The following is a 24,143-nucleotide window of genomic DNA, read 5'->3' on the forward strand; positions in this document are numbered from 1 at the left end:
GAGTGAGTGAGAGAGAGAGAGAGTGAGTGAGAGAGAGAGAAAACGTCCTGAAATATGAATGCGGTTAACGGAGGATTTGGTTGACTGAGCCGTCAACCGCTTTCTGGAGGAAGTCTGCATTACACACCATTGAAAATATGTATTGCCTAGCAACTATTCCACCCAATGTTTATTTTCTGAATGATGGCCCTGCTTTGGTGGGTGTTGAAAACTTCAAGCGCCACCCACATAATACACCGGGAAAATACTCCGTCTTTCTATAGTTGCAGCTACAGTTCCAACTGGATTGAAAACCATATACTAATGGGGCCTTTAACATATAGATTCAAACATAAGGGCGGAATGTATAAAGGATATCCGTTATTTTAATACAGCATTTATATTTAGCATTTCGAAGTACACTCGGCCGATTATTTTAAGCGCATCTTCAACTTAATACATCAATAATAATGTTCTGCAGAAACCAAACTTCCAGAGCCACAGTAGCCCGTGGATCCGCAATGGAAATGGAGGTGAAGAGGGGACGATTCCGGCTGAGCGTGCTGGAAGATTCCGCACAGGTGAGCACCACACCTGTACATCCACAGAAAAACCATCACTGCAAGCTTCAAACTCGACAACATTACTAAAAACCTAAAGTAAAATTGTATTGCTCATATGTATAGCTCTTTCGTATTTTAGAAGATTTAATGTATTGTTAAGTATAAACATAAGTCAGAGATTTTAAAGGAATACCCCAGCTTTAATGCAAGTTAAGCTTAATTGAGAGCATTTGTGGCATAATGTTGATTACCACAAAAAACTAATTCGACTCTTCCCTCCTTTTCTTACAAAAAACAAATAAATAAAAATCTAAGTTACAGTGAGGCGCTTACGATGGAAGTGAATGGGGGCCAATCCGTAAACGTTAAAATACTCACTTTTTCAAAATTATAGCCACAAGACATAAACAATACACGTGTCAACATGATTTCAGTGTGATAAAATCGCTTTCTAACCTTAAAGTAAAGTTCTAGCCAATTTTACTTCTTTGCCTTGATGACATAAAGCCATAAACCCTAAAATCCCTTACAGAAGAATTAATGTAAGTGCTTTTATAAAATTATAAGCTTCACATTTCTGCCTTTTTAAACCATCCAAAAATTGGCCCCCATTCACTTCCATTGTAAGTGCTTCACTGTAACCTCGATTTTTTTTTTTTTTTAAATAAAAGGAGGACCGAGTCAAAATGATATTTTGTCATGGTCAACATTGAGGTTAACTTGTAGCCTATTAAACCTGGAATCTTCCTTTAATATGAACCCAGAGGCGCAAAAACCATATATGCAATGTGTGCAACGCATAGGGGCTTCATAATAAGGGAAGATGAAAGGGGGGCGCCAATTGGTAGTGTATGAACTCCTTTCTGTGAAATATTTCTCTGCAAATTCTTCCAGACCATAGTATGCCCCATGCTATCCATGTTAGCTATATAGCTCTGTACTTTCACTGTATGTCAACTATTCTCTCATTTGTGTTCATATTTATTGAAAGGAATTTTTGGAGAAACGTCTGAAACAAAGTTGACACTTATCTGAAACATAACTGAGAAGTCAGTTAAATATAAGCTATTAAAGAGCACTCTACTTTCTAAACTTAACATCTAACAGGCGAACTTGACCCAAACACTTTGATCAACACATTTTACTGTGGTCTTACACTTTTATTAAGGATATGTGCTCAGTACTTTTACATCACTTAGTGTCTGACAGCTTGATTACTGCAATTTCTTCTGGGTGGGATTAGAATTCTTTTGCAGGGTGGTATTTGGCAGCAATGAGATTAGCCAATTTACTTATAAGAAACAGACAAAGAACCAATAGGAAATCTTTTTTTCTTTCTCAGACATAGACATGGCCCTGAGGAAATCACAAGGCTTAACACAATGCTCACTGTCTACAGACTGATAGACTGAGCAAGAACTGTTAAATAATAACAGGAACATAATACATTTTTTATTTATTATTTATTTTTGGTGTAGAGCTCATTCATACATGAATAGAAATATTCTGGTTTAGAATCACATTACCAATGAATTGCGCCTTTCATAGACCCCATCTTATCAACAAAGAAAAGTGATCTTCATGCTGGATTGCAACTTGATATTTTATGCACATTTGAACCTAAAGCACCAGTGTTATTTCACAGTCCATATCAGCCCTTTACATACAGTTGAAGTGAGAAGTTTACATACACTTAAGTTGAAGTCATTAAAACTAATTTTTTTAATCACTCCACAGATTTCATATTAGCAAACTATAGTTTTGGCAAGTCGTTTAGGTGCATGACACAGGTGATTTTTCCAACAATTGTTTACAGACAGATTGTTTCACTTTTAATTGACTATATCACAATTCCAGTGGGTCAGAAGTTTACATACACTAAGTTAACTGTGAAATTCCAGAAAATGATGTCAAGTCTTTAGACAATTAGCCAATTAACTAATTGGTGTCAATTGGAGGTATACCTGTGGATGTATCTATATCCACAGTAAAACAAGTCCTATATCGACATAACCTGAAAGGCTGCTCAGCAAGGAAGAAGCCACTGCTCCAAAACCACCATAAAAAAGCCAGACTACAGTTTGCAAAGACAAAGATCTTAATTGTTGGAGAAATGTTCTCTGGTCTGATGAAACAAAAATGTAACTGTTTGGCCATAATGACCATTGTTATGTTTGGAGGAAAAAGAGTGAGGCTTACAAGCCGAAGAACACCATCCCATCCGTGAATCATGGGGGTGGCAGCATCATGTTGTGGGAGTGCTTTGCTGCAGGAGGGACTGGTGCACTTCACAAAATAGATGGCATCATGAGGAAGGAAAATTATGTGGATATATTGAAGCAACATCTCAAGACATCAGTCAGGAAGTTAAAACTTAGTGGCAAATAAGAATACCTCCAAAGCAACAAAGTCGAGGTATTGAAGTGGCTATCATAAAGTCCTTGCCTCAATCCGATAGAAAATTTGTGGGCAGAACTGAAAAAGTGTGTGCGAGCAAGGAGGCCTACACACCTGACTCAGTTACACCAGTTCTGTCAGGAGGAATGGGCCAAAATTCCAGCAACTTGAGAAGCTTGTGGAAGGCTACCCAAAATGTTTGACCCAAGTTAAACAATTTAAAGGCAATGCTACCAAATACTAACAAAGTGCATGTAAACTTCTGACCCACTGGGAATGTGATGAAAGAAATAAAAGCTGAAATAGATAATTCTCTCTGCTATTATTCTGACATTTCACATTCTTAAAATAAAGTAGTGATCCTAACTGACCGAAGACAGGGAATGATTTCTACGATTAAATGTCAGGAATTGTGAAAAACTGAGTTTAAATGTATTTGGCTAAGGTGTATGTAAACTTCTGACTTCAACTGTATTTACATGACATCTAATCTCTTAGTCAGTCAGACCATAAACACTGAATGAATGCGGAAATAGAAAATAGACAGAGACTTTCATATCTACAGCATTTATGCCTTTTAATACTTTATGTATGAGTTTTTGGTCCTGCTTATCAGTGCTTTTATTTGGGGCTGAACATTTTTACAACACTCCTCTGCTTTTGTGTGTGTGGGACTAGAGGTGTAGCATATAGGCATTAATGGTCAAATGGTCAAGATCATGTGCAGGTCATATTTCACTCCAAAATATGAAATTGACTTATTTTGCTTAAATGAAGCCTAATTTTTAGAACCATTTTTGTTGTCATGGCATTAATTTAACGATAATGAAGAATCTTTTTTCCTTTTGATTGGAGACATGTTTTTTGTAAGATTCACCTGCTGTTACCTGAGTGTAATTAAAGACATCTTGTACAATAGATCTTGTTATCAGGAATCCACTGCATGCTGGATGATCATCATTGTCAATTTACGTTCAGTTTCCTCCCATAGTTGGTGTTATAGAGTTGAGGAGTGACCCTGCAAAACATCCTTCCTCTTCATCCTGCCTTAAGTTCTTTTGGAAATCATCCAATAGTACAATCCTTCCTGTTACTTCCTGAAGAGGTTTTATTTAAAGGTGTATTGGTTAAACGTGGGCATTTGTATTTGCATTAATTACATTTTCCCTCATAACTCATTACTAAAAATATTTTTTGGAATATGAAATATATATATATATATATATATATATATATATATATGCTAAAGGATTAGGACCATTAATATATTTATATTTAGAAAGAATATATTGTAATTTTAATACAATGTTTAATACAAGAAGTTAGTGTTACAACCGCTTGAAAATATGAACCCTTAAAAAATAAATGATTAGCACACTGTTTCAAAAGTAAAAGGAATATTATTGTTACTTTAATACGATTATTATTATATATAATATAATTTTATATATATATACAGTATATATAATATATATTATACATAATCTTTCATGAAGTAAATGTATTTAAAGCAGAAGTCTAAATTGGTACTAACATAATGAGGATTTGAAATTAGTTAAATCTTTTGTAGTAAAATAAATTGATTTAAAAAATAAACCAGATACTTCAATGAAATAAAGTTCCTTAGACATTTTAATGAATCAAAAGTCATCCAATTTTGTATTTCTTAAATTACGTTGACCTGACTTGAAAGATAAATTATTATATAATCTCTGCCAGCTAATTATAATTCACAACTATAGTTGAATTTGAAATTTGTTAAAATTCGAAGACATCAAAATTTTAAAGGTAGAAGAAAATATTTGACCTTCAAAAAAAATTCACTTTCATACTTTTCTTTTTTTTGACAGAAACATGAAATATGATCACGCTTTTCAGGCAGAGAGATTACTTTTTTGAGCAGCTGCTGTGAAGTGTAATTTGTGATTACAAAAATTGTGTTACAATTGCCCTTGGTCTCTTATATCAAACTATACTGCAAAACTATATTGTTTTTAGTTTAAAACAGTGGCCATTCAGAGTGCTGGAAACATACTTATACAATGAAAACAAATGTGAGACTGCCTTTGCTTAAAAAAAAAAAAAAGATGAAGCTATTATTTTTTAAGCTCTTTGAGTATAAGTAAACTTGAACTTTGGTCTGAAGTGGTCTTACACTAAAGGGGCTTAAACACAAGACTATAATCAGCTGGTCAGGGTTTGTGGCAGGTCCACTCTTGAAACAGGATTTGGGTTCCACACATGGTGTAGACCGTGACTTTCTAAAGTTATGGATAGAGCTCCTTATGCATTTTCTGGTTTGTGGCATAACGATTCTAGAAACATCACAAGTGAAACCAGCAATGCACTAGTAAGTGTTGTAATCTCTTCTTAACCATTGCAGGATAAGTACGTTTTGTGGGTGATCGAATGAGGTATTTTTATGCATACTGGCAGTTATATTCTCAGTTATACATTTACATTTATCCAAAGCGACTTACAGTGCACTTATTACAGGGACAATCCCCCTGGAGCAACCTAGAGTTAAGTGCCTTGCTCAAGGACACAATGGTGATGGCTGTGGGGATTGAACCAGCAACCTTCTGATTACCAGTTATGTGCTTTAGCGCACTACGCCACCACCACTCCATTATAAAATGCACTGAGATAACAGTATTATTAACAGTCAAAATTGGCATTTGGTTGCAATGCATGGAAAAAGTTTTTGCTTTTGTGCAATGCATTCTACACTGATTGAGTTCGGTATGTGACGAACTTTCGTCATATTACAGCGGCATGAACCACGTTAATGCTTATCTATAAGAATGGCTTAACATTGGCCTCCTTTGAGAAAACACTTCATTATGCTGCGGTTTTCCATGCAATTATCTAATTAGCCAGTCGTGTGGCAGCAGTGCGTAAAATCGTGCAGATACGGGTCAGGAGGTTCAGTTAATGTTCACATCAACTATCAGAGTGGGGAAAAATGTGATCTCAGTGATTTTGACTGCGGGATGATTGTTGGTGCCAGACGGTTTGTTTGAGTATTTCTGTAACTGCTGATCACTTGGGATTTTCATGCACAACAGTCTCTAGAGTACTCAGAATGGTGCCAAAAACAAAAAAACATCCAGTGAGTGGCAGTTCTGTGGACGGAAATGCCTTGTTGATGAGAGAGGTCAACAGAGAATGATCAGACTGGTTTGAACTGACAAAGTCTACGGTAACTCAGATAATCACTCTGTACAATTGTGGTGAGAAGAATAGCATCTCAGAATGCTATCCTGAGATGCGGGTTGGCGCTGTTTTTTACGGCACGAGGGGGACCAACACAGTATTAGGCAGGTGGTTTTAATGTTGTGGCTGATCGGTGTGTGTGTGTGTGTGTGTGTGTGTGTGTATATATATATATACATACACACACAATGTATATACTGTATATTGATTAAGAAATATTTATTACTTAAAGTGATAGTTCCTTTAGGGTCAAAGAGAGGTTGGAAAATGGAAATTAAGAGATACATTTCAATTTGCTGAAAGAAACCTTGATCAATATTATAAGTGGTTTTCATTGGGAAAAATATAAAGTGCTACAAAAGTGTTAATATGTTCCTGTTACCCCAAAACATTTGTAATTACAGTTAACCTACTTGTCTCTTAAACACTGTTTTTTGGACTTTGGCCTCATTACCTTTTGTTTTCTTAGGTCACATCAGTTTCTGGGTTATTCCATCCCAACAGCATCATCTTTTGGGCCAAGAATAGCCACACTTTTGTAGGCAGAATCGGATAACTCACTAATGCTTTGGTGGGGATAAAGACTTGTCTAATCTGATGAGTTGAATGTTAGGTGGCGAAAGAAAGTAAGTCAGTTCTATAATGAGAGCCAACCTGTCTACATTCAGATGAAAGTGGGACAGTGCCATTTGATGTCAGGCCTTGTGTGTTAAAGGGATAGTTCATATACAGAAATTAATATTCTTTCATTATTTACTCACATTTATATTGTTCTAAACCCATATGACTTTCTTTCTTTTGTGGAAAACAAAATGAAATGTTAGGCAGTCTGTTAGTCCCAGTCACAGGGTGAGTAAAGAAGGCAGCTTTTAGGTTATGTACTTACAGCCGATCAAAAGCCATTGAGATTAATGGGAAGGCTATTGGATAGCTTTGTCCAGGTATATTAGAACTACTTGGGTTGAAACTCTCTTTGTCTCTGCAGGACTGTGAGGTCCACAAACAGATTGAGAGGGAGGTCAGGATCAGAGAAGGGGCTTGTAAGCTGTTAGTGGCATGTTCTCAGAAAGATCAGGCTCTGGAGGCCTCCAAGACCCTCCTCACCTCTAACAGCTGCATACTAGCACTTATGAGCCAGCTGCAACGCATGAAGGAAGCCCAGGCCATGAAGAAAGCTGGACGCAGGTAATGAAGAGAGATGAATGTGGTTGGGATATGAATGATAGATATATAGAGAGATGGCCTTTTCACACCAAAGTCTAGATGGATTTGCGAGATGAACTGCAGATGAAAGGTCTATCCAGACTGAGACCTTGATGATTAAAATGAAAAACAATTTCACAATGTACAGTAGGCGGTGCTGTTGCTGTTCTACAAACATACTGTATTTATATTGTTTTCCTGCTATGACCTGTTTCCAGCTGTCATTGCATACGATTAATATATTTAATGCTGTTAAGGCATTTATTTACCAGATTTGGCATAACTGTTTCATTGTTATTTCCATGTTTTTGATGCATTTTGAGAATTATAGAAGCTGTGTTTTTAAACGAGGGAGATGAGTAAAGACTGCTGTTTCATAATAATGCGTCCTCTTTATATTGTATTTTGCTATGAGAATATTCCAAACTGACTCTCGAACCAACCTTCTCTTTTTTTATGCTTGAATAAAATAACACAAGGTACAGTGATATAAATAAATGATATAAAAAAATGATACACAACATTAAATATGATATAAAAGAAAACACAGGCTCACAGGCTGTTCTTTATTTAATTATTGCATATTTCTATTGAAATTATTATTTTTGTTTTGTGCATGGTGAGAAGAGCACTGTTACAGTAATATATTATGTTATATTATTCTTGCAGTAGAAATTGCAGTGAGGTTCAGCAATTTGTTTGTCTACACTTGTAGTAAAACATTGCATGTAAAGAGTCTTATTAGGAGATATTTTGATACGAGCTTAGTCCAAACGAACTGCCGAAACTCACTGCTGGTTTTTAATGCCAGGAAATATAACAGGCAATTGATAGCCTATGCTTATTAAATAATGTATATTAAGACAAAATACCAGGTATATTATAAAATATGAGGTATCAGCACATTACATAAATATTCTAATGAGAAAGAATGTGTTATATTAGGCCTACTTATTTACCGCATATTCCACTCTTAATGCACTCTGATGACTTTGTTAATGAACATTTATAATAAACACATTTATTAAAACCAGACTTTTAAAATCAGACTGGATTTATGTTTGTATGAACTGAAATTATTTCGTTTAATTTTTAGGGGTGTGTATCAGCTGCACGTCCAATGCTGGTGTTTGTCAGGCGATTAGCGCTACCAACGCGATGGATTGAGCAGCTGCAGCATCTCTGGAAAAATGACAAAAAGCTTTTATCCCATTGGTCAGTCAGTTTTCTTCGTTAAAAAACAAACAAAAAACTTTGGATTGTTTGTGAACGATTTGTCGAACGATATGTGAATAGCGCCATAGGAGTACATTGTTCCTATTCAAAAGCTTGTTCTGGATGAACATTCATGCCGAAAAAACGGTTGGTGTGAATAGGCCTTAAAGGGATGAATAGACTGATTACGTTATGTAGGGATGGATGGATGGATAATTATTTGGTTGGTAAGGTGATTTGGATGGATGGATGGTGATTTGATTGCTTGGTTAGTTGATTTTAATGGGTGGATAGATGGATATTGATTTGGATGGATGGATCAATGAATGGTAATTTGATTGATTGGGTAGTTAATTATTTGGGAGGGTGGATCATAATTTGGGTGGTTAGTTGATTTGGATGGGTGAATAGATGAATGATGGATGGTTGGATGATTTTATGATTGGTTAGTAGATTTGGATGGATGGATGGATGAATAATGGTATGATTGGTTAGTTGAATTGGATGGATGGTAATTTGATTGGCTGGTTAGTTGTTTGGACAGGTGGATAGTGAATTGGTTGATTATTTATTTTGATGGATTAATGGTGATTTAATTGGGTTAATAGTTGAATGGATGGATGAATGGTGATATGAGTGATTGGATGGATGGATGTGTGGGATTTGGTTGGTTAGTTGATTTGGGAGGATTGATGGATCGGTAGGTATATATGATTGGTTGGTTAGATGAATGAATGGGTGGATGGAGAATTATTTGATTGGTTGATTTGGATGGATTGATGGATGGATGGATGGATGGATAGTGATTTGGATTAATGGATGGATAGATTTTGATTTATGTTTTTGTTTGTTGTAGGTCATTTGATGGTGGGGCTCTTGATGAGAGATTACCTTGCACAGGAAAATTAGCCATTTCAGGTGGGGTTACACACACACACACACACACACACACACACACACATGTTGGTGTGGCTATCCTTATGAGGACTCTCCGTAGACATAATGATTTTTATACTGTATGAACTATAGATTCTATCCACTAACCCTACCCCTAAACCAAACCCTCATAAAAAACTTTCTGCATTTTTACATTTTCAAAAAATCATTGTTTAGGATGTTTTTTTAAGCGATTTGAATTGTGTCCTCATAAACCACATTTATAGCATAATACCCTTGTAATGACCAGTTTGTAACCTAAAAAAATGTCCTCGTAAACCACCCAAACCCACACACACACACACACACACACACACACACACACACACAGACTGTCTAACTCATTAACTATGCCTTGTTTATTTGAAATCATTAGTTGAATTCATTATATTTCTTGCAACTTAGATATCCGCATTCCTCTTATGTGGAAAGACTCTGAATACTTCAAAAACAAAGGAGGTGAGTCTGACAAATTATTATGCACACAGTCAGTAATATTTTTTGTAATTTCTTGACAATTTTCTCTTGTTCTCTGTTTAGAGCTGCACCAGTGTGCTGTGTTCTGTTTGCTGCAGGTGGGGACAGAGATACACGACACAGATCTTGTAATTGTGGATAGGACGCTCACAGACATCTGTTTCGATGACACAGTGATATTGTGAGATACTCTTTATTTTTTTTCCCCCTTTTCCTAAAATACAAAACATAAAACTGACTTTGGGTTGTCTTCTATATAGTGTTGTCATATTGTTTGTATCCCTGTGGCCCACTTATTTTGTTTTTTGTGCCTTTTTTAAAATTTGTTTTTTTATTTATGTCCTAATTTCATAGATCACAAAAAGAGATGTAAGGCATAGTCTCAATCACCATTCACTTTAAATCCATCTTTATTACACTGTGAAAGTGAATAGTGTCTTTTATTTCAAAAGATCAAGGAAAGTTCAAATCAAATTACCCCTTTAAAATGTTTAAATTCTTCATATAGGCCTATATTACTTATTTAAAATTAGTATATTGGGACATCAAAAGAAATCGTAAACCTCTAGTTTCCTCTTATTTCTCTCTCTCCTTCAAAGCTCTGATGTACCTCCAGGCTTTGACCTGCGGGTGGCGATGTACAGCTGCCGTGTGGAGGAGGATCTCAGTATGGGCTTCTCCACCTGGAGGTTGAGCCGTCTCGGAAGCTCTGTTACACGCGCCTCCAGTAAGAAATTCATGGCAACTCTGGAGACCGCAACTTCCTGCAGTTCCCACAGCAGCGGGGCAGGATCTGTGGGAGGGGGGTCATCTGGAGGAGGGTCTCCGGTCCTGCTACCTGCCATTTCTGTGCAGTGAGTACGAGTGTAGGTGTGATTGTGTGTACCATATCTGTTGCATGTATGAACATATGTAGAGCTTACTGTACTCATGGATACAATGCTCTGAACTGTGGATATAATTTTTTTTATATTTGTATAAGAGAAAAGTTACTAAAAATTATTTTATTTCTGTTGGGGTCCTCATTTTTGAAATACACCCCAATTAGGTAATGCTGATATATTTAAATTTATTTTCTATCCACATTGTTCATTTTGACATAATACGTCTCTGTATTTTACAATTGATGATGATGACAGCCACATCACAGGATGTTTTTCATATTTTACTTGAAATGTACATATTACCTATTTATTTCACAGACATAAGCACTTGTAATCAATACAGACAGACTCACCTTTACAGCTTATTATCTCAAAACTCATCCAGTCTGACACTAGAATCAATAACAGCAGAGAGAAAATGCAATGACATGCTGAGAGACATTGATTGATTTTTGGAATCTATTAAATATTTTTAGGTCATATATATATATATATATATATGTGTGTGTGTGTGTGTGTGTGTGTGTTCCTGACATTTAATTGTAGAAAACGTTCCCTGTCTTAGGTCAGTTAGGATAACTAATTTATTTTAACAATCTGAAATGTCAGAATAATAGTAGAGAGAATGATTTATTTCAGCTTTTATTTCTTTCATCACATTCCCAGTGGGTCAGAAGTTTACATACACTTTGTTATTATTTGGTAGCATTGCCTTTAAATTTTTTTTACTTGGGTCAAACATTTTGGGTAGCCTTCCACAAGCTTCTCACAATAAGTTGGTGGAATTTTGGCCCATTCCTCCAGAAAGAACTGGTGTAAGATTTGTAGGCCTCCTTGCTCGCATATGCTTTTTCAGTTCAGATTGCGGTCATGGCTTTGTTATGGGCACTCCAATACCTTGACTTTGTTGTCCTAAGCCATTTTGCCACAATTTTGGAGGTGTGCTTGGGGTCATTGTCCATTTGGAAGACCCATTTGTGACTGGGCTTTAACTTCCTGGCTGATGTCTTGAAATGTTACTTCAGTATATCCACATAATTTTCCTTCCTCATGATGCCATCTATTTTGTGAAGTGCACCAGTCCCTCCTGCAGCAAAGCACCCCCACAAAATGATGCTGCCACCCCCATGCTTCACGGTTGGGATGGTGTTCTTCGGCTTGCAATCTTCACCCTTTTTCCTCCAAACATAACGTTGGTCATTATGGCCAAATAGTTCAATTTTTGTTTCATCAGACTTGAGGACATTTCTCCAAAAAGTAAGATCTTTGTCCCCATGTGCACTAGCAAACTGTATTCTGGCTTTTTTTATGACAGTTTTGGAGCAGTGACATCTGCTGAGCAGCCTTTCAGGTTATGTTGATATAGGACTCGTTTTACTTGTGGATATAGATACTTGTCTATATGTTTCCTCCAGCATCTTCACAAGGTCCTTTGCTGTTGTTCTGGGATTGATTTGCACTTTCCGCACCAACTATGTTCATCTCTAGGAGAGAGAATGCGTCTCCTTCCTGAGTGGTATGATGGCTGTGTGGTCCCATGGTGTTTATTTTTGCGTACTATTGTTTGTACAGATGAACGTGGTACATTCAGGCATTTGGAAATTGCTCCCAAGGATGAACCAGACTTGTGGAGGTCCACAATTTTTTTTTCTGAGGTCTTGGGTGATTTCTTTTGATTTTCCCATGATGTCAAGCAAAGAGGCACTGAGTTTGAAGGTAGACCTTAAAATATATCCACAGGTACACCTCGAATTGACTCCAATTAGCTAATTAGCTAATTGCCTAAAGGCTTGACATAATTTTCTGGAATTTTCCAAGCTGCTTAAAGGCACAGTTAACTTAGTGTATGTAAACTACTGACCCACTGGAATTGTGATATAGTCAATTAAAAGTGAAACAATCTGTCTGTAAACAATTGTTGGAAAAATTACTTGTGTCATGCACAAAGTAGATGTCCTAAACGACTTGCCAAAACTATAGTTTGCTAATATGAAATCTGTGGAGTGGTTAGAAAATTAGTTTTAATGACTTCAACTGTATATGTATATATATATACACACACACACACACACACACGCATATTTATATACACAGGGTTAGGGAGTAACAGAATACATGTAACAGGATTACGTATTTAAAATACAAAATATAAGTAACTGTATTCCACTACAGTTACAATTTAAATCATTGGTAATTACAATACAGTTACATTCAAAAAGTATTTTGATTACTGAAGAGATTACTTTGCATTTTATTGTCATTTGTTTCATTTAATATTTAGTCCTTTCAGATGGAAAACATTTATACATATAAATGATGCGATCTAAAGTGCATTTGAACAGTGGTGAAACACTTTCTTATGATGTGTTACATTCATACGAGCAGACAGAGAAGTAAGTTTGAAGTAAGTTTGGAGCAGAAGAAATAGAAATAAACCTTGTGTAAATTGTCAGCTTTACGCTAAGCTAAAATGCTATTTCTAGCTATTTTACATGCACATTACCAGGCACGATCATATTTTTTTTATCAAGAAAATTCACGTTGGATCATAATTTCTTTTTTTCTAGTAAGACCTTTGATATTAGGGCAAAAATCATATTCCTGATAGTAATTTCTTTATTGTTTTCCTGTAAAAATATCTAAAAATCCTTAAAACAAGATCTTGTTTTAGAAACAACACTGCATAAGATATTTAGGTTTTTCAGAGAATGTATTTTTAACATGTGTATTTTGTCTTACTGTACTGGCAGAGTTTTTATAGTCAAAACAAGTGAAAAAAACCTACCAGTACTGAAGAAGTAATCCAAAGTATTTAGAATACATTACTGACCTTGAGTAATCTAACGGAATACGTTACTAATTACATTTTACAGCATGTATTCTGTAATCTGTAGTGGAATACATTTCAAAAGTAACCCTCCCAACCCTGTATATACATAATATATATTTTACTTAATATAAATACATATTTATATAAATATAAATTATGTTCATGTTCATTATGTAAAATTTTCTTGACAATTAAATGCATAACCCCCCAATTCTAATGACTGTAATGCTAAAATATCTCCTAATTATATATTATTTAAATTGAGAAGTATTTATAAATCATCATGGTATTTTTTGGTTTAGCGGCTTCAACTTATCATGATGTTTATGATAAGAAAATGTGTCCGGACATAATGTAGTCATTATTGTAGTACATTAATCACAATTACCATTTTATAAACAAACATAAAAGTAAACCATTTGGATGCATTGCAGTAATTAGAACTAGGATGGTGTGTTACAAAATGGTACAAAACAAGGCTTACCGTAATTGCAACAAAAACATTCAAAATATAATTTCTTATTTCTGTGCTTTCACTTTATTTAAAATACAAGTTTTGTTTGTTTCGTTTCAAAAGGACCTAATATTTTGTGATCATTTTACAACTCAAAAATGTTATTAATGGCAGTTCAGACAATGTAAGACAATGTAAACATGGTCACAGAGACCCTAAATATTGCCTCCTGTCCATAGGGGCCCTAAATATCAGCTCCTGGCCCACACATCACTGACCCTGTGCCATGTACAAAACTCTTTCCGAACCCATGACCTGACCATATCTGGTACGGGTAAGAAAACATTTTTATTTCATTTAAAATTTTTGGAATGTTCACAGAACCTTTTTTATGTCTTTGTATTTATGCATTTCTTTGTATAGCCTATATTTCTTATTTGTTTATCTGTTTGTGTGTGTGTCTGTTTAAGAGGACTCTTCATTCTGGTTGCCACTATATGGTAATATGTGCTGTCGACTCGTAGCCCAGCCTCTCTGTATGACTCAAGAGGTCATGAGTGGACAACTCAGATTTCGGGTGAGTCTATAAAGATCATGTATTTTTGGTGATCAAGTAGGTAAAATGTTCCAATTTCCATTTAATCTATTTTTCATCTCTTTTTAGCAATCAGAGGACAATCCAGAGGACTGGAGAGATGTCTATGGTGTCCTGAAAGGGACTGATTTAAAGTGTTACCAGCAGCAAGATGATACTGAATCTTCAGAGAAACCATTGTTCACTATTCCAATTAATAAGGTCAGTCAGTGCATTCAGATGAAGCCACACTAGTTGGTATTTTTCTTATCTATTGCAATGAAATTCATGCTGTTTAAGTGTCTAAATACTTTTTGTGGTTTATTCAGACAGCCTGTATCCATTCTGAAGCATTAGTTGCATCTTTTAACCAATAGAGGTCACTGTAAGGGTATTGTTTAGGCCCACAGTGGCTTTGACTATATATACATATGGCACAGTTTGGAATTTTTTATTGAATATGACAGCATTGTGTATATATACTGTATATCAAACTAGAAAATGTGTAAATATGTAACTGAGAGCTTTGCTGTATCATTCTGAATGCTTCATTATTTAGTGTGCATACATGTGGCATTGCATCAGTTTTTGGTAAAAGGATGCAAAATATGTGTTACCTGTGTCTTGTAAATCCAGTGTTGCAGCTTACATGATGTTGGAAGTTGTTTACTACTTTGGCCATCTATCATAGTAATTATATACACCTTGTCTTGGAACCATATTTTTAAGATGTTTATTTCTGTGTTTGGGGACCTGCTTTAGGACGCTCGTGTGCGTGCCACAGACAGAGATCCGGCATTAAATACCCAAAGTATCACTATAATTTACCAGTCTGCTGATGAGACTACATACACGCTTCTCATGCAAACGTCTCAAGACACACACAGCTGGATGGAAGCGTTCTGGCAGCATTTCTATGACATGAGTAAGTATTTTTTATCAGAGCTGTTCTAGAATAGTCAAGATATCATAGACAAAACATGCTAGACCCAAACCCACCCACTACACCAGGCTTCCAACCAAGATTGTTGTGTTGTGTCATCAGTTGTGTTGTGTCAGTTAAAATAAGTACCTATGTACCAGTACCAGTGACAATTGGAAGTCCACCATGAAGGATTAACATACTGCAAACCCTTTATAGAAATGCTTATTTGACATCTGCCAAGGGCTCATAACCAGCATTGTTCAGATACTGTTATATTTTCAGAATTTGGTTTTGAGCTTAACATTTCTAAGTGGACAGAGACCAAAGTCTAGACCAGTAATTCCCTACAAAGGGGGTATATACTGTAACTCTAAGAGACCCAGCATAGCCGAATTGCATCGTTTGTTTAAGCAATTAAACAATACCTTTTAAAAAAAAAATTACATGTAGCAGTAGCTGACACCCTGAATGTCAGAGCTTGCTAACATAATAATCACCTCAAAGCAAAATGTCTAGACTATATATAGACTGCAAAATAAATCAATTTCTTTAATAATAAATGGCTTCCTAAAAACAAGAAAAAAAGGAGGAGAGTCCTCCTAACTATAAACATCTGCAATTAGTTTACTTAACATTGCTTTGGATAAAAAGTCTGCTAAATTCTAAAATATGTTTTCTAATGTGAAGTAGAATATTTTTTTATTTTCATGCTAGATATGTATATATAATGTTCTATTCAAGCGATAAAGAATGTGCCTTACTTCTTTTATAAAGTGGTTACAGAATATGGTTGTACCGGTCTGATACCTGGATCAGTATCAGCTCCGATACTGACATTTTTTAATTGGATCGGGGATCGGTCCGGTAAGCCCGATCAAAATCTGATACTGTGTGTTAGTAATGGTCGTTACTGTCAAGCTTCAAAAATGGCATAAAAGAACAGTAAAATAAATAATAAAAGAACCATTACAGTATGACTCGCAAAAGGTTTCATTAATAAGTAAATATATAACATGCATGTGCAGTGTGTTTCGATGAATGCATGCTGCTGTGTTGACACACTCATAGAACGTGCTAGGTTTGTGATAATGCGCTTCTATTTTCAGCTCTTTGAGCGGCAGCAATATGTGAGCGCTACACATGAGCAAGATCTAAAATAGATGCTTGATAGTTTCATTAGCTTAACATGCATTGGGAACGGCACCGGAGGAGCATTTCACCAGATTTTTTAATAAGAAGCGTGTTAAACTACTGTGAACTAGACTATATATACACACTCAAAGGACTTCCTGGAGTGTTTTGCCAAAATAAAATTCTGTGGTTTTAAAGTTAAGAAGGCATGGCTGAATATATATTACTGTTGCTTAATACAATTCTAAACATATATAATAATAATGATAACAATTGTTATTATTTTTATATCTTTTTATGTCCAGATACAATTTGAAAACTGACTTCTTTTCTACTAAAGACGTTCACTGTAATTACTGTTAATTTTGCTGCTGCATTATCCAGTAGACTAGTTAACAATAAAGTTTTTCTTAATAGGCTATCCATTTATATTAAAATAATGTGTAGTTAAAGGTTTGTGTTTCTTTTCATATAAAAGATTTCCCCCCAATCAATTCCACACAGTGAGGTATAGATATTCTTAACCTTTGTGCTGTGTTCCTCATTTGCTGCCACTCCTTGTGTTCCTGGGTCAAAATGACCGACCCATTTAAATGGTTCATGAATCTCACATAAACCATATAATATCACTAAATATTGCATTAAATATTTTTTATTGGACTTCATTGCTAGTAACTAGAACAGGTTTTGTACCGGAATTGATTGACAATAGGCCTAAATGTATTAATGCAGAGTTAATGCAACTACATTTTTTTACTTTAAAAAAAGCTTTTTTTTATGGATATTTTTACTATATTAAATACCATACATATAATTTTATATCCTGTTTATCACACTACTTTCTTTTAATGTTTAACCAGAATTTGTCTTTTTTTTTTTTTTTTTTTGCTTTTATTTAAAAAATGGCAGAAAGTCACACTTGTGTTCCTGGTATAAAATGACTGGAGCACTAAAATGTATGAAAATCTCTCATTATGAATATATTTTCATTAGATATTGCATTAGATCATTTTGTTATCTTGATATCTATTAATTAGAACAGGTTTTGTACTTCTTTTTGGAACTTATTGACAGTAGGTTTTATTGATCTTATACAAGGTAAAAGAAATTGCCTCTGTATATTAGTAAACATTGTTCTTACACTTTGTGAGAATGTGAATGTTCCCAAAACCCATTGTTATAATATTTTTCCTTTGTTCCTGTAAAGAATAGTTCAGAAGTTGCCTGGGATATCAAAGAGTGTGTGTGTGTGTGTGTGTGTGTGTGTGTGTGTGTGTGTATACATGTCTGAGGACTTTGTCTGCAAGCACACATTCACATATGTGCTCATCTAATGGTTGGACAGGCTTCTGAATGCTCCTTTTTTCTTTTTTTGTAACCTCATCCATTCATTCCTTATAAATTCCTATGGAACAACACAGGTGTGTGTGTGTGTGTGTGTGTGTGTGTGTGTGTGTGTGTGTGTGTATGCATACACACACACACACACATACATACACACATACACACTCACCCACACATCCCACACACCCCCACATACCCTTTGGATTACCAGGCAACCTCTGAACCTTTGCTGCATTGGTAAAAATCAAAATTTCAGTGCTTGCCTAGGAAACCACAGTGTGTTTGTTTGTGTGAGTGTATGTGTGTGGGTGTGAGTATTGGTGTCTATACATGTCCGAGGACTTTATGTGTGCAAGTACACATGCACATATGTGCTCATCAGATGGTTGGACAGGCTCCTGAACACTTTCATTTCCAATGGCCTGTCATTTTTGACCAGAAACACAACAGGTGTAACAAAGTGAAATAAAACCTATAAAATGTAAAGAAAATGGTCAGTTTCATTTGAATCATTTTTTTTTTTTTTTTTTTTTTTTAAGATGCCAAATGTGAACAAAGTCAAGAAATTTTATTCCAATTGGATTAAGTAAAAAAAAAAAAAAAAAAAAAAAAAAACTGTAATAAAAAAAAAGTTGTTCGTGTCAAATTATCGGAACACAGCATAAGGGTTAACTGATTTATAAAACAACAACACTGGTATCGGATCGGTATTGGGCAATACCGAGAGGTCAGATATCGGAATCAGATCAGGAGAGAAAAAGCGGTATTGGTGCATTCCTACTACATAATAAAAATATTTTAGGTGCAGGAACTTGTTAAATAAAAATGTTGGATCACTTATTGACCAGTCAGCATGCGGGATGGAATTGTCAATTTCATAATTAATCAAAAGCACTTTTGCTCATACTGTATGATATTGCTTTTAAACAACAGTTCCATACAGCAGTGATGCGAAACAGTGAAGATTAGAAGACCATAACTAGGTGTTATATAACAGTACTTTAAGTATTCACTTTATATATTTCCAAAGTACAGTTCTGTGTTTTTGGAAATATTACTTCCTTAAAATCAATTTGAGTGCTTTAAAGATCACAAAAAGTTTAGCAATGGCATGCTCGTCTCAGTTAAAATAAATACCTCTTTCCCTGATATTAGCACAAAGCATAATACTGGTTTATTTTTCTGCAGTGCCACAATATTTTTACTATAAAAACGCATATGAGAGAGAGAGCCTTTGGCTGGTTAAAAATAAGTGAAAAATGAAAGGTTGTGCATGTTCAGGATTTTTTACTCGGAAGCTAAATGTGTGAAGGAATTCCATTGCTTGTTGCCTCAGATGTGATCAAGCAGAACGTTGGCGACAGGTTTTGCGACCAGTTAGGCCTGTCTTATTGAAACTTTCAAGGCAGGTGAAGGTTTAATCTAGGTTTATTTACTTTTTGCTTATCTGCATTTTTTAATTACTGCGCCCTGATACTACACCTTAGGGACTTATAAAACAGAGGTACAGAGGGGGAGGTTGTCAGCTGAGGAGGAACGCTGTGTCCTGCCAGACGTCAGAGTGGGTGGAAGGAGGGTAGAATGTTGTTATAGACTATGCGTGACACGAATGGGTCAAGCCGTTGCGCACCGTCTCCAGGACGCGAGCATGGTGTCCGAGTTGGGGTGGCAAGTGGGGTGGCAAAGCTCACACTGTGCCACCCTTCTGCCCCCGCCCCTGGAAGAGAGACACACAATTGTGTAATTAAAAATGTGTTTGTGCACATGGTAGCATTTCCTTGTGTGTATTTATGTGAGTCTGCATTTATATTTGTAAGCACCTTACCACTTTTTACTTTTTGGTATGAGGATATTGAGGTTATTACAGAAGTACAAAAGGAAATTATGTACATCAATGGCACATGAAAACATTCCTTTCAAACTGGAATTCATCCCTTATCGCTCTTAAAAATGGGGTGATGATGACCTGTTGGAGAAGAGCAGGAATGAGATAGTGAAATGTTGAAAACATTAAAGATAGATGAGTAGCTGACAAATAGACATGAAGTTTTGTTTTTAAATACTGTAACTGATCGTCATTTTTTATCACTTTTAATGAAATTTTTGCAATCAATATCAGAAAAAAAAAAATATTGATTGGCCTTTTTCTTAAAAGAATGTAAAATCATCATGTCAATATCAAAATAATAAATAAATAAATACATAAATAAAATTAAGCAGAAAAAGATCATAGGATGAGAAAGAGGGAGAGAGCATGAAGAAGGAGAGAGAATATAAAATATAAGTCACCAAAACCTTTTCTGCAGTGATCGTATTCATCCTATGACTCATAAGAATATCAATATCATTCATCAACCTAGATTACCATGAGCCCTTTGCCACATACGTATACCCAGATAATATCTTCTGTCAGTTTTAAGCTTAGATGAATTTGAAGATATTAGTTTCAGGGTTTTTAAGCTGACCAAAGTATGTTATTGTCTTTATGAAAGTTAGCGTCCCAGTGGCTACTAAAAGCAGCTGTGTCTTGCAGATATGTTGCTTTCTCACATTTTGACATTCACCCAAATATGTTCAAAATATTTCAACAATGCCTGATTTAGAAGCAGCATTGTTCTTGGAAGTGACATCAATCTGTCAGAATGTTCCAGCACTTAGAATTTCATACTCTGGGCATTTTCTTGGTAGTGTATGTGTCTTTTTATGCTTTTTTCCTCATCGTTTTAGTCACTTTACCCTATAATAAAGATAAATAAAGAATAAATTGAACTGCAAGAATAACCTGCATGGAATGTTTTGTGACTTTTCACCACATGATCGCAATGCTTCACTCTGAGAAGAAAAAGTTCTATATAGAACCCTCAAGGGTTAAGGTTAGCTTTACATTTCATTTTATACTTCATATTTGGAACCCCAAAAAAGGTTCCATTATAGAACTTTTCATTAGGGTTCAATCAAAAGAACCCTATAGGATCCTTTGTGGCCAGGTGAAAAGGTTCTTTATCTTTTAGGCATAAATCAAGTCCTTTTATTTGCATAGCGCTTTTCACTATACTCATCGTTTCATATCAGCTTTATAGAAAATTGCTCTGTAATGTATTAAAGTCCATGTTGAGCAGTTTCATTAAAGAATATCATTGAAAATCATGCCTTAAAAATTAGGCCCCCAATAAGCAAGACAAAGGCAACTGTGGCAAGGTAACCAAAGCTTGATAAGATGTTAGGAAGTGGAGGAAAAAAGTATATAGTATACAGGATTAATATAATACCAATATTAGCTATGTGGAATACAAGTCATACCTGTATATAAATTGAGTAAACTGAGTAGATTTTTGGTGGCTAATTTTTAAAACTAAAGGTTATTAATTGAACTGTAAGATTAGTGATGAAGTGTCTTTTACATCCATCCTGAATTGACTGCAGAAGTGCATGTATATGCAATGTCCTTTGTTGCATTGGGGTTTTTAGGATAAAAAAAAAACAAAAAAAACATACGTTCCATTTAAAAATAAAATAAAACAAATTCCCAACAGAATGAGTAATTTTCTTAAATCTGTTTACTATTCAATCAATTAATTCCACATTATGAGAAGTACCAACAAAAAGTTTGAACTCCCTGGGCATATGCAGTTTTTGCTTTAACTAAACAGTCCGGAGGCACCTGCATTTTGTTCCATTCGTTGTGTTGCATCTAGCTTTTTTCATGCAAGAACGTGTTCTGTCTGCACAGCCCCTTAAAAGAACTTGAACATTAGAAACATGTCTTAAGACACCTGCATTGTGGTCCAGTCTTTGCATTGCATCTTGCTGTTTTTAAAGCAAGAACGGATTAGTCTGAACAGACCCTTAAAAGAACTTCAACTTTTAAAAACACGTCTTGAGATTGTGTTCCATGCATTGCATTGCATCTAGAATTTTTTAACGCAAGAGCATTTTCTGTCTGAATGGCCCCTTACTCTTGTTTCATGGAAGTGTAGATACTATGTGGGTGAACCTCTGTCAAGTATGTAAAAACCCCCCCCAAAAAAACAAAAACAAAAAAAGATTATATTTTCCCACAAAATTAAAAGAAATTACATTTTATATATATATATATATATATATATATATATATATATATATATATATATATATATATATATATATATAAAATGGAGACTATATTAGGACAGAAATTGTAATAAACCATGTATGTGTCATTTAGTATTTATCTTACTTTTACACATGCTGATTGTAATAGCATGAGCAATTTTTTTTCTATGCTATTCGTCAATGTATGTGCTGTTAATGCAAGCCAGTATCGTTAATTTCTGCTGGGCAGTTGTTGTTTTGGTTTTTTTTGCATGTTTTTAATCGCTCGTTGTTCAATTCATGACACAAAGTCATATTGGCTTCAGTTATGGCAGACGGTTTCATTATTTAGAGCAGCCAATGGCAGAAATTGGCTCCATTTAGCCCAACATATCTGATTTTAGAAATTCCACATTTGAAAGATATAAACTACTGTCAGTCAGCCAACCATGGCCGTACTATTGAACATTCACTCAACAGTGTTTTTGGCATCTAGAAAAGCAGGTTACATTTTTGAACAGTGAAGACAGACATACATGGGAGGATGTGTTAAAATGGCTGGTTCAAGGAAATAACAGAATATATCAATAGATGTTAACCCAAAAGTTGCAAGAACAGTTCTGATGGAAAAAATTATGGAATATCAAGAAAATTGTACAAGGATTATTTCCCCCTAAGCATTACAAGGAAAAGTTTTGAAATAATTCTTTGAATTTACCATAAACAAAATATAATTTTGTTAAGGCAAGACCAGTATATATGAATGTCTGTTGTCAAATGTCTTCAACAATTCTTGACAAAGTTCCATGCTTGCCCAAAGTGTTATGCTTGTATAGCATGAATGTTATGCTTGTATAGCATTGCTCACTCAACACACTTTGCAACATGATAGGCAAACTATAAATATGAAGAAAATATGAGATGCCGAATTTGTTGTGCCAAACAAACGTGCACACGTACATGTCCGTTTGCTGTCTTGCAGTTTCGGCTTAGGCATCACCTCAGTTTGACCTGTATCTCAAAACACAGTTCACACGCTGCATTACAGAATCTGATCACAAAGCACTGTCTTTGTTCTGGTTTAACAACAGTTGATAGGAATGGGCGAGGTCTAGGAGGAGTTGAAAAATTCTCTGCCTATAGCCATATTCAATCTATCAGCTATTACACAAACAGTCAAAAGTTTGGACAAACTTGGTCAGCAGGCTTCCAAATTAGTTTTGTATAATATAAATAAATATATAAATAGATTATTTATATTTAATTTATAATTATATAATTTCTGTTTATAAAAATTTAAATTGTCTACATTTGAATTTTTCTACAAAACTAGCATTTTATTTATGAAGAAAGTAGACTTTACCTGTTGATGCGGAAAAAGATTTTTACAGAATTTTTACAGAATTTTTTGCTTTCTAATATTTTACACATTCAGTAACATGCATACTTTTATTTGTCTCTAAAGCAACCTTATTGAATATACTGTATACAATCTCTTTCATGAATTTATAAAAGATGACATTCAAGCTCAAATGCCAGAAATTCCACTGCATTGAATCACAGCATTGAATGCAATTTAATGTTTGTTATGGCAACTGAAAAGTGTACAAGGCATTCTATGAATTATACTTTTGTCTGATAAGCCCAATATAGAATGTAGAATAGATGTTATGTAACCGTCACGTCTTAAAAAGCGTATCAGATAAGACGAAACGGTTAAAATTTGTTGGCCAGACAGGTTTGTGTGCAGTCAGTCATGGTTTCTGCTTAATCAGGGGCTTATTATTATTGTTTGTCAAAAAGGAGTTTTTCTGTAATTACTTGTAGCATTATTTTCAACCCCGTCTTGTATCCTTGTCTGGTGGCTTTATGTGTCATAATTTGGAAAACAGACAGGCTGTTTAGTATAAAGAAGTCTTGACAAGTGTAACAGGGGCGGGTTTG

At 35.1% G+C, this 24,143-nt stretch overlaps 1 protein-coding gene across 2 annotated transcripts in view; it reads left to right on the forward strand.

Moving 5' to 3' along the window:
* Positions 1 to 245: 245 nt before the first annotated feature.
* Positions 246 to 24,143, forward strand: part of LOC127430778 (rhotekin-like) — a 32,283-nt gene continuing 8,385 nt past the window's right edge. The window contains exons 1-10 of one of the 2 annotated variants that reach the window (XM_051680831.1): positions 246 to 560; positions 7,141 to 7,340; positions 9,430 to 9,491; positions 9,915 to 9,968; positions 10,050 to 10,167; positions 10,586 to 10,840; positions 14,394 to 14,488; positions 14,625 to 14,731; positions 14,819 to 14,950; positions 15,491 to 15,653. In XM_051680831.1, the coding sequence (XP_051536791.1) occupies positions 450 to 560; positions 7,141 to 7,340; positions 9,430 to 9,491; positions 9,915 to 9,968; positions 10,050 to 10,167; positions 10,586 to 10,840; positions 14,394 to 14,488; positions 14,625 to 14,731; positions 14,819 to 14,950; positions 15,491 to 15,653 (1,297 nt within the window). In that variant the 5' untranslated portion in view covers positions 246 to 449. The remainder of the gene's footprint in view (positions 561 to 7,140; positions 7,341 to 9,429; positions 9,492 to 9,914; positions 9,969 to 10,049; positions 10,168 to 10,585; positions 10,841 to 14,393; positions 14,489 to 14,624; positions 14,732 to 14,818; positions 14,951 to 15,490; positions 15,654 to 24,143) is intronic. The other variant, XM_051680832.1, reaches the window with a different exon arrangement.

The sequence above is a fragment of the Myxocyprinus asiaticus genome, chromosome 40 (assembly GCF_019703515.2).
Source record: "Myxocyprinus asiaticus isolate MX2 ecotype Aquarium Trade chromosome 40, UBuf_Myxa_2, whole genome shotgun sequence".
Classification (NCBI taxonomy): Eukaryota; Metazoa; Chordata; class Actinopteri; order Cypriniformes; family Catostomidae; genus Myxocyprinus; species Myxocyprinus asiaticus.